The 10747-nt window shown below is 39.8% G+C and overlaps 1 protein-coding gene across 1 annotated transcript in view; it reads left to right on the forward strand.

The window, feature by feature from the left end:
- The window catches only part of LOC122558125 (mucin-6-like), a 314704-nt gene extending 304452 nt beyond the window's left edge, over positions 1–10252 (forward strand). Inside the window, exons 24-26 of the mRNA XM_087996204.1 lie at positions 274–430; positions 9305–9445; positions 10188–10252. Of these exons, the coding sequence (XP_087852330.1) occupies positions 274–430; positions 9305–9445; positions 10188–10252 (363 nt within the window). The remainder of the gene's footprint in view (positions 1–273; positions 431–9304; positions 9446–10187) is intronic.
- Positions 10253–10747: the final 495 nt, after the last annotated feature.

A 10747-nucleotide genomic window follows, 5' to 3' on the forward strand; every position in this document is an offset into this window, starting at 1 on the left:
GGTGAGTGAGATCAGTTTGAAATGCCAGTGACAGGGTCAAAATTGCTTGCGGCCAGGATTTGTATTCCACGTAGTTGATTACTGCTTGTGTTTGACATGGAGAATTCTATGCTTTACAGACATCTGAAACTTGTACAGTGTAATGACCTGATGAATGCAATTATTACTTGAAGAACCTCATATCACTGTATTTGCTGCCTAAGCCACTGGCACATGCCCTCTGTAATTTCTTAAATATGCAGATGTAAGTTTTTTCATTGCTTTATGTTCTAGGTCTACAGAATGCCTTATTATGATAACTGTGTCCGAGATGCATGTGGTTGTGAACTAGCTGGGGATTGCGAGTGTCTCTGTGATGCTGTTGCAGTCTATGCCAAAGCATGTATAGATGCTGGGGTCTGTATTGACTGGAGAACACCTGACTTTTGCCGTAAGTAATTCTTATTATGCAAGTTCTTGAAGAGATGGTCGTTCTGATCATTAAAAAATTCAAATAGAAATAGTCTGTAGAGATTGGAACCAGCTGGATCTTGTTGACTGTGAGATCCTTGATTGGGGTTGTTAACCTGGGCCAATCAGGAAAGCCCTGGCTGACCAGGAGATTAGAATCTACTCAGTTCAGAGGATTGACTCCAAGATGGCTGGCCACAGCCAGTGTACTGTGCACAAGTATATAAAAGGTGGCTAGGTGATGGGATCCAGGTCTCCGTGCAGTTATTTTACTAGGCTGTAGATAAGGCTTTAAACTAAATAGTGAGGGTTAGGGTTCTGTTGCGTGGAAAATTAGAAAAATAAAGTTGAATGAAAATGTAGGAGTGCAGTTTAATAATGTTGGTGTTTGTTACCAGAAAACAAAAGGAAGGAACACAATGTGTGAATGTGATATTGTATCAAGGAATCATTAAAGAATTTGATGCTGGCACCTTAGTTCTGTGGAATAGTCATGCAATTACAATAATTCCAGTTGTGTTAATTTATTCTTGTATTACATGAGTTGCACAACATGGCACGGTGGCTCAGTGGTTAGCACTACTGCCTCACAGCATCAGGGACCCAGATTTGATTCTAGCCTCGGGCAACTGTCTGTGTGGAGTTTGCATTTTCTCCCCATGTCTTGTGGGTTTCCTCCAGGTGTTCTGGTTTCCTCCTACAATCCAAAGGTGTGAAGGTTAGGTGAATTGGTCATAGTAAATTGCCCATTGTGTTCAGGGATGTATGTTAGGTGCATTAGTCAGGGGTCAATGTAGAATAATATGGTAGGGGAATGGATTTGCGTTGGTATTTCCTCGAAAGGTCAGTGTGGACTTGTTGGCCTGAAGGGCCTGTTTCACTACTGCAAAGATTCTTAAAAAAACAATTTGTTTTGGAGTGAATTTAAGGGCTAGTGAAAGCTTGAGAAAATTGCATACACTATGGACACAATATTTTGCACTGCTAGCAGGAATATTTCTGTATAACTTTCCTTCAGACATGTGTGACATAACGGAAACAACAAAAAAAAGTATACCAGGATTTCAGAGTCTCCTCAGTTCAGGACACTGACTCCAACTGACTAGTACACTGCAGGAAAAGTTCTCTTGACCTGAGGAATGTTCTCTTGCCTTCCTTTTTCATCTGAGAGAAAAAAAATATAACCAGGAAATTAGAATCCCCTCAGTTCAGAGGACTGACTCCAAGTTGGCAGGCCACAGCCAGTGTACTGTGCACAAGTAAATAAAAGGTGACTTGGTGATGTGATCCCGGTTCTCCATGCAGTTACTTCATAGTCCAAAGATGGATGTTGAAGATTTCAAATGATGGCTATATGACTTTTTTTGACAACTTTTTTCATATTCATAAAATGCTGATGTAGAATTGTGCTCCTTAGAAGGGAATGATGTATACTGAACTGGGTTACCACAGAGTGAAGAGTCAGTGTTAGTCACAGACCTAAATGTTTCGAATAAGACACTGAGGAGGTTATTTAAAGCTGAGTACATTGAAGTTTGTGTCTACGATAGCTCCAGGAAGAACTTATGTGCAGTCCTAGTCTAAAAGTTGAAGTCACAAAAGTGTTAAATTACTGGTATTACATACAGGGACTCTGGTATATGATGCACACCCAAACCCATGCACACACCTTCTCACAGGCTTATACTCCATTACACTCATGCATACACTCTTTCAAGCTCACATACACACATGCAACACACACTCACACTCTCTACCCCTCTCCCACACACACACTGTCTCACTCTGTCTCCCTCACATGCATGCACCCACACATACACACCCGAACACACATATATAAGTCTATGGGGTGAATTTGTGTTTGCAGAAATATATTTGCAAATACATTCTATTTTGTTCAAACAGTACACAATCTGTAGGCAATCATTTTTTTTATAACTTATGTGACATTTTATAAATTCCTAGTTTGTAAATAGAACCAGTCTGACTCAAGATTGGAATACACACAGACTCTAACCTCATACCTTTTGTGCATTATCTGAGCTAAGATGTCACCTTTTTATGAACGCTTAAGTTATCTCAAGAATATGACTTGAAAGAAGTTCTAGGATTTACATATTAATGCATCAAAATCTGCAACCCATTTTAAAGGATGAAAGAATTAACAACAATCTAGGTTTGTTCAATATATTGCATCAATGAATGACACTATGATCTTTTCCTATAAATTCTGTGCCCTATGATCCTACTTCACTGGCTACCTGACAAAGGAGCAGCACTCCGAAAGCTTGTACTTCCACATAAATCTGTTAGACTATAAGCTGGTTTTGTGTGATTTTTAACTTCAATTATGCAGAATGAAGCTGTGACAGATAAGGTTGGAGCGAAGGGTTGGAGTGAAAGTCTGCAGCTGAACAATGGGCTACCTTCAAAGAATAGAGAGTTTGTGTGCAGTTAGAATATATTTCCTAAAAAGGGAAAGATTAGGCCAGCAAATTCAGAACTCACTGGATGAAAAAGAAGATAGAAATTAAGATAAACATGGAAAAGTGTGCTTCTACCAGATTTGAACCCTTATTCTTTAACAATTCAAAGTCTTTGTACCTCAGCCTTGAATATACATAATGACCCAGCTTCAACAACCATCAGATTTCCATACTCACCAGCCTCAGAGAAACACTTTTTCCTCAACTCTCTCCCGAAAGAGTCATAAAATTTATATTCTCTAATCCTAGACTCTCTGTATTAACTGTCTGTTACCTGCCAACCTTTTGTGATTTATGATGATTGATCATAGTTTTATGATTGTAGAAATCCTACAGTGTGAAAGCAGGCCTTTCAGCCCATCAAGTCCACACCGACCCTCTGAAGAACATCCCACCCAGACCCACCCTCTTACTCTATCCCTGTCACCCCACATCTCCCATGGCTAACTCATGTAGCCTGTACATCCCTGGATATTATGGGCAATTTATCATGGCCAATCCACCTAACTTAAACATCCTTGAACCATGGAAGGAAATCAGAACATCTGGAAGAAACCCATGCAGACACCGGGAGAATGTGCAAACTCCACACAGACAGTCACCCAAGGGTGGAATCAAACCCGGGTTCAGGGCGCTGTGTGACAGTAGTACTAACCACCTTGCTGCCTCTGATTCATGCATGAGAATGCCCAAATCTCTCTCTGTTGCTGCTTTCTACAGTCTCTCCCCATTTAAATAAGAATCAGCTCTTCTAATCTTCCTGCAAAAGTGCATATTCTCACATTTTCCCACATTTTCATTTGCCAAGTTTTTTGCCTATTCTCTGCAGACTATGTGAGTTGTCTTCATTACATGTCTTATCATGTATTTTTGTGTCATCTGCAAACTTGGCAATCATTGTGGCCTCAGCTCTAGTCTCTGTGGCACTCCACTAGTTACAACTTGGCATCCTGTCAAATGCCTCCTTACCCAACTCTCTTTCTTCTTTTTGCTAACCAGTCCTCTATATTATACTACCCCCAAAACCTTGTGACCTTATCTTATTAAGTAACCTTATGTGGGTACCTTATTGGATGCCTTTTGGAAATTCAAATCTGTGGGATTACCTTTATATACTGTGCTTGTAACTTCCTCAAAAACATAATAAATTTGTCACACTCCTCTGTCATTTCCTGGTTCCCCATTATTATTTCTCCAAGCCTCTTTTTATAAGGAGCTTATGTTGTATCTCCCTTCTTTCCAAATATTTAAATCAGCTCTTACTGGCTGTACAGGGAACCTCGATAATCCGAACAAGATGGGCAAGCACCATTTTGTTTGGATAATTATTTAGTCAGTTGATTTATCTTGGGCGTTGGAGTTTTCTGGGAAGTCTGCTGCCCGTTCAGCACACCCCACACGAGCCCCCACCCCGACCCATCCCTGCCTGCCCAACCCCCTGTCCGCGCCCCTGTCCTCTGACCAACCCCCCCTTCCACTCCTCCTCCCCAAGACAGATGGACTGCACAGCAACAATAAAACTGCTGCTGCCTTTGTGGGGTAAGTCTCCAAATATTACTCTCTCTCTCTCTCACACACACACACACACACATTTATACTGCTACTTTTTGACAAGCTCCACCTCTGCCCTGTACAGGACAATGTTGGAGACATTATCTGGGGAAGGGGGGGGGGGGTTAGGGTTCACCCCTATGTAAAACCCCAGGGAAAGTGTGGGGGGAGAGAGAGAGAGCGTGGGAGGTCACCCATTTGGAAATGGTGCCTGGACTGTTCAGACTGCTCTTGGCAGCATTTCAGTGAGCCGAGTTTGTTTTTAATCATTGTACCTGTAAACAAAAGACGCGATCAGGGTCAAATCAGCTCTTTGGCATAATGTTTCTATTAGGACCTTGATATCTCCTTTGGATAATCCGAAATTCGGTTAATTAATCTTTGGATAATCGAGGTTCCTCTGTACTTAGGTTACTTCCTAATTTGCCCTCATAATTTATTTTCTCCTTCCTTATTTCTGTTGGTCATCTTTAGTAGACTTTTAAAACTTTCTCAATCCTCTGACTTACCACTAATCTTTGCCAGATTCTATGGTTTTTCATTCATAGTGATGTTCAATGCAGCTAAGTGTTAAGTAATACATACAGGTAGACAGACAATGTAAGACAACTGGTACTACTCTAAGGATAGAGAGATCTGAATGTATACTTTTCACTAATCAATTGAAGTTGAAAGAACAGATGAAAAGAGCACTCATAATGCATACAGTAGCCCAGGCTTTACAGATAAAGAACATAGAGTGAGAGTAGGGGCGTTGTCGAACCTGTATATGACACTAAATTGGACCTCACTTGGAGTATTCTATACTGTTTTAGGCATCACAGTTCAGGGACAATGTGAACTCATTAGAGAGAGTGCATAAGGTTTATGAGAACAATTCTAGGTATAAGAAACATTATTTCTAAAGATATATTGCAAAAATTGGGTTTGTTTTCCTTGGAGAGGGTAATTCTAGGAGGAGATTTAATAGATGTTTTCAGAATCATTAAAATATGTTTATCTGAACAGGGAAGAGAGAGAAATGTTCTACTTGTAAAAGAGTCAAGAATTGGAAGGCAGAGATTTGTGGACAAATTTGCAAAATAAGCAGATGCAATGTGAGACAAAAAGTTTTCACAGAGCAAGCAGCAAGAATGCATTGTTTGGAAGCATACTGGCTTGGGTTCAGTTGTAACATTCAAGAAGTGGAGGTGCCGATGTTGGACTGGGGTGGGCAAAGATGGTGTGAATAAAGTGTTATTCAGCTGTTGACATTTTACTCACACCATCTGACAGTTCTGATCACCTGCAGAGACTTAATATTTGACACTCCAGTCACACCATTTGTATGATTTTTTTTTATCTTTCTGCCCCTGATCTCTCTGTCTATAAATTTTATGTCTGTGTGCTCCTTTCTCACATCATCTGATGAAGGGACTATGCTCTGAAAGCTTGCGATTTCAAATAAACCTGTTGGACAGTAACCTGATGTCATGTGGATTCTGACATTCAAGAAGACATTGATGATTATTTGTGCTGGGTTTTGGGGAAAAAGCAGGAGAATCATACTAAGTCATAATGTTCATTCCAAGAGCTAGTACAAACACATTGGGCCAATGACTGCTTTCAGTAGTGAACCAATTCTGTGATTTTTGAGATTCAAGCGATGAGGGAGACTGAACATGAAACCAAAGACCAGTTAGTCTACGTCTGTCTTTGTAAATATATTGGAATCCCTTATGAATGAAGCAGTATCAGGATATTAGTAGCGTTATATTGCAATTCAGAAGAGCCAGTATTATTTTATGAATGGCAAAAACTATATGTGACAAATTTAGTTGCGTTCTTTAACTGTGTGCGAAGCAGTATGTATAAAAGGAAATCACTGATGTAATGCATTTGGAATTCTAAAAGACATTTGATATGGAGCCACGTAAAATGTTCATACTTGAGGTAAGTGCTAATTACATTCGGGACAATATATTAACATGGATAGAAGATTGCTTACCTAACAGAAAACCTCTTAGGCTATTTTCCGTTTGACAAACGATACCTTTTGTGATGCCACAAAGTGCATTGCTTGAGCCTTAGCGATTTCAAATTTCTATCGACAAGTTGGACAAAGGGACAGAGTGTGTTGCAACCAAATTTGATGATAAGAGAAAGATCAGTAAGAAGGCAAGTTGAGGAGCACAGAAAATACGATGCAAAGTATGCAGATAGGTTAAGGGAGTGAGCAAATGTCTGACATATGGAATGTACTGTCAGGTTGACAGGAAGTGGGTTATCACACTTTATGAGAAGAAGAGAAAGGCAGATTATTATTTAACTGGATATGAACTGCCAAATTTCTGCCATATAGAATGTTGCCAATGAGAGGGTCATATACCAGGACAAAGATAGCATTAGGTCCAGCAATTAATAGTGAAGGCAAATGAAATGTTAACCTTTATTGCAAGGGGATGGAAAGCTTTTTTATTTGTCATGCTATGTGGGTGTGACTGTTGTTCATTAAGTTTGTATGTGATATGAAAATTGGTGGTATGGTAAATAGTGAGGAGGACAGCCTTTCATCACAGGAAGATATAGAAGGGCTGGTCTGATGGGTTGATCAGTGGCAAATAGAATTCTATTCAGATAAATATGTGCTGATGCATTGGGCAAGCCAAACAAGACCAGGAAATACATGATGAATTATATAATCTTGGGAAGTACTGAGCATTAGACCGACCTTGCTGTGCATGTACACCAGTGTCTGAAGATATCAGAGCAGGTAAATAAAGTGGTTCAGAAGGCATATTGGATAATGAAACATAGAGTTTAAGACCAGTTAGGTGATGCTGCACCTTTGGTTAGGCCACAGCGAGAGTCTTGTGAAGTTCTGGAATTCACAATATAGAAGGGATGTGACAGCTCTGGAGAGGGTACAGAAGAGATTTACCGGGATGTTGCATAGGCTGGAGAGTTTTAGTTATAAAGTGAAATTCAATAGCCTGAGGTTATTTTCCTTGGAACAGAGAAGACTGAGCGAGGACATGATTGAAATTATAAAATTATGAGATGCATAGAGAGTGTAGATGGGAAGAAACATTTCCCCTTGGAGGATTCAATGATCAATAAAACTGTCTGTTGATTCTATCAGTATTATATCATTTCAGAAAATTGTACAGGCATCTACTGCAAACTGTAAAATACTGTCCGTAAATCTGGAAAGGTTTTAGAGAGATAGAATTTATGACTACTTGAAAAAACATAGTTTGATTTAAGATAGTCAGCATGGCTTTGTGAGGGGCAGGTCATGCCTCACAAATCTTATTTAGTTTTTTGAGGACATGACGACACAAGTTGGCAAAGATCGAGCAGTGGATGTGGTGCATATCGATTTCAGTAAGGAATTTGATAAGGTTCCCTATGGTAGCCTCATTCAGAAAGTTAGAAGGTATGGGACACAGGGAAATTTGGGTATCTGGGTACAGAATTGGCTGGCTGACAGAAGACAGCGAGTGATAGTGGATGGAAAGTATTCCACCTGGTGGTCAATGATCAGTGATGTCCACAGGGATCTGTTCTTGGGCCTCTGCTCTTTGTAGTTTTTACAAATGGCTTGGATGAAGAAGTGGAAGGGTCGATGACACAAAGGTCAGTGGTGTTGTGGGTGGTGTTGAGTGTGTTGCAGGCGACAACATGACATTGACATGATGCAGAGCTGGGCTGAGAAGTAGCAGATGGAGTTCAACCTGGATAAATGCGAAATGATTCATTTTGGATGGTCAAATTTGAATGTGAATACAGGGTTAAAGACACGATTCTTGGCAGTGTGGAGGAACAGTGGGATCTTGGGGTCCATGTACATAGATCCCTCAAAGTTGCCATCCAAGTTGATAGGGTTGTCAAGACGGCATATGGTGTTTTGAATTTCCTTAACAGGGGGATTGAGTTTCAAACCCGCAATGTTTTGCTGCAGCTCTATAGACCACACGTGGAATATTTTGTCTATTTCTGGTCATCTCATTGTAGGAAGGATGTAGATGCTTTAGAGAGGGTGCAGAGTATATTTACAAGGATGCTGCCTGGATTTGAGGGCTTGTCTTATGAAGAGAGGTTGAGTGAGCGAGGGCTTTTCACACTGGAGAGAAGAAGGAAGAAAGGTGACTTGATAGAGATGTACAAGGTAATGAGAGGCATGGATAGATAAATAGCCAGAGACTTTTCCCCAGGGCAGAAATGGCTGTCATGAGGGGTCATAATTTTAAGGTGATTGGAGGAAGGTATATGGGAGATGTCAGAGGTAGGTTCTTTGTGCAGAGAGTGGTGGGTGTGTACAATGCACTGCCAGCAGTGGCAGTAGAGTTAAAGACATTAGGACATTTAAGCGACTGCTGGACAAGCACATGGACAGCAGTAAATGGAGGGGTGTGTCGGTTAGGTTGCTCTTAGATTAAGATAAATGCTCGGCACAACATCATGGGCCGAAGTGCCTGTACTGTGCTGTACTGTTCTCTGTTCTATTTTCAATGTTCCAATGATAATTTTAGAAAATTAGTAAATAATGTTAATAATTTTAGTAAATTCTTCAATGGTCTTTTACAAAACAAAATGGTTTTGAATAGTGTGTTGATTGTTGACCGGTTTGATGGTAAAAGATTATAAGATGCAAAAGTAAAGGAAGCCAAAGTATTGGGCATCCCAAAGCAAAAATAATTGAACTAAACTACACAATAGGTTTAGGATCAACTTAGACAGCTTTATTCTGTGAAAGTATCTTGATCTGTTGACACATCTTTGTGTAGAATAATGTTTTAAAATATCGCATATTAATTATTTACAACTCATTTCAGCTGTGTACTGTGACTATTTCAACTATCACAAGGGGTATTCTATTGTGGATGAATCTTCTTGGAATACCACAAATAGGTGGCATTATCAGCCGTGTTTGTGTCCTGCCAATATACATATCTTCGGCAAGTTCAATATGGAAGGTAAGAATCTTGTTTATCTGGTAAATAATACTGAATGGTTTGCCAGCATTATAGATTTTTAAGTCTTTCAGTTTTGAAAGAAGGCCAATAGGATGAGCCTATTTGAAGTAAAATTGCAATTACTTCTTGCACTTAAATAAATAATATGAATATTTATTGACTATTTGTGCGTATGATCATGGGTCTATTTCCTGCAATCCCAATTTATATGCTACATGAAAGTTCAATGAGTTAAATTTTAATGACATTCTGACTTGTGGAATCCTACTTGGAAAGTTGTTTATTCTTTGGAGTTATGCATAAATAAATGCTTCAGCAATTGACAGCAAATTGGATCTTGATTGGATTTTGTTTTAAAGGTTGCTACATTTGTGGTAAATATGAATACTTCCATGAAGAATTAAGACACTGTGTACCATGTGGTAAGTTTAAGTGCCATTTCACCTTTCTTGGCTAAGTGATTATCTATCTCAGAAGTTAATAAGAAATAGATACAGGAGGAGGCATTGGGCCTGCTTCAACATTTAATAAGATCATGGCTGGTTTGATTTTGGCCTGAAGTCAATTTTCCTGCCTGTACCCTATAACTTGATTCCCTTTTCAATCAGAAATTTGCCAATCCAGCATCCAAGACTGTCTCTCTGGAAGATAATTTTTAAAGACTAAACATCCTCTGAGAAGAAATTTGTCCTCATTTGTATCTTAAATAAGAAATCTCTTATTTATAAATTGACTTCCTTAGTTCCGGAATCCACTATGAAGCATTTTTCTGTTACTAATCTGCCAAGCCCCTATACAATCTTGTAGGTTTCAATAAGATTGTCTCTCTTTCTTCTCAGTGGTTAGCACTGCTGCATCACAGCACCAGAGACCTGGGTTCGATTCCAACCCCGGGTAACTGTGTGGAGTTTGCACATTCTCCCCGTGTCTGCATGGATCTCCTCCGGTGTTCCGATTTCCTTCCACAATCCAGAGATGTGCAGTTTAGATGAATTGGCCATGCTAAATTGCCCATAGTGTTTAGGAGTGTGAAGGTTAGGTGCATTAGTCTGGGTAAAAGGCCAACACAACATCAAGGACCAAAGGGCCTGAAATATGCTGACTGCTCTATGTTCTATGTATATGTAGGGTAACAGGGAATGGGTCTGGATGGGTTACTCTTTGGAAGGTCGGTGTGGACTTATTGGGACTCAGGGCCTCTGGAGGGATTCTATGTACTATGAATGAGTATAGGCTCAAATTTTCTCAGAAGACAATCTCTTCATTACAAGAATCAACTGAGTAGACCATTTTTCTAAAACG

This window comes from Chiloscyllium plagiosum, unplaced genomic scaffold (assembly GCF_037043375.1).
Source record: "Chiloscyllium plagiosum isolate Xiang-an unplaced genomic scaffold, Cpla_swu_hap1 HiC_scaffold_18, whole genome shotgun sequence".
Classification (NCBI taxonomy): domain Eukaryota; kingdom Metazoa; phylum Chordata; class Chondrichthyes; order Orectolobiformes; family Hemiscylliidae; genus Chiloscyllium; species Chiloscyllium plagiosum.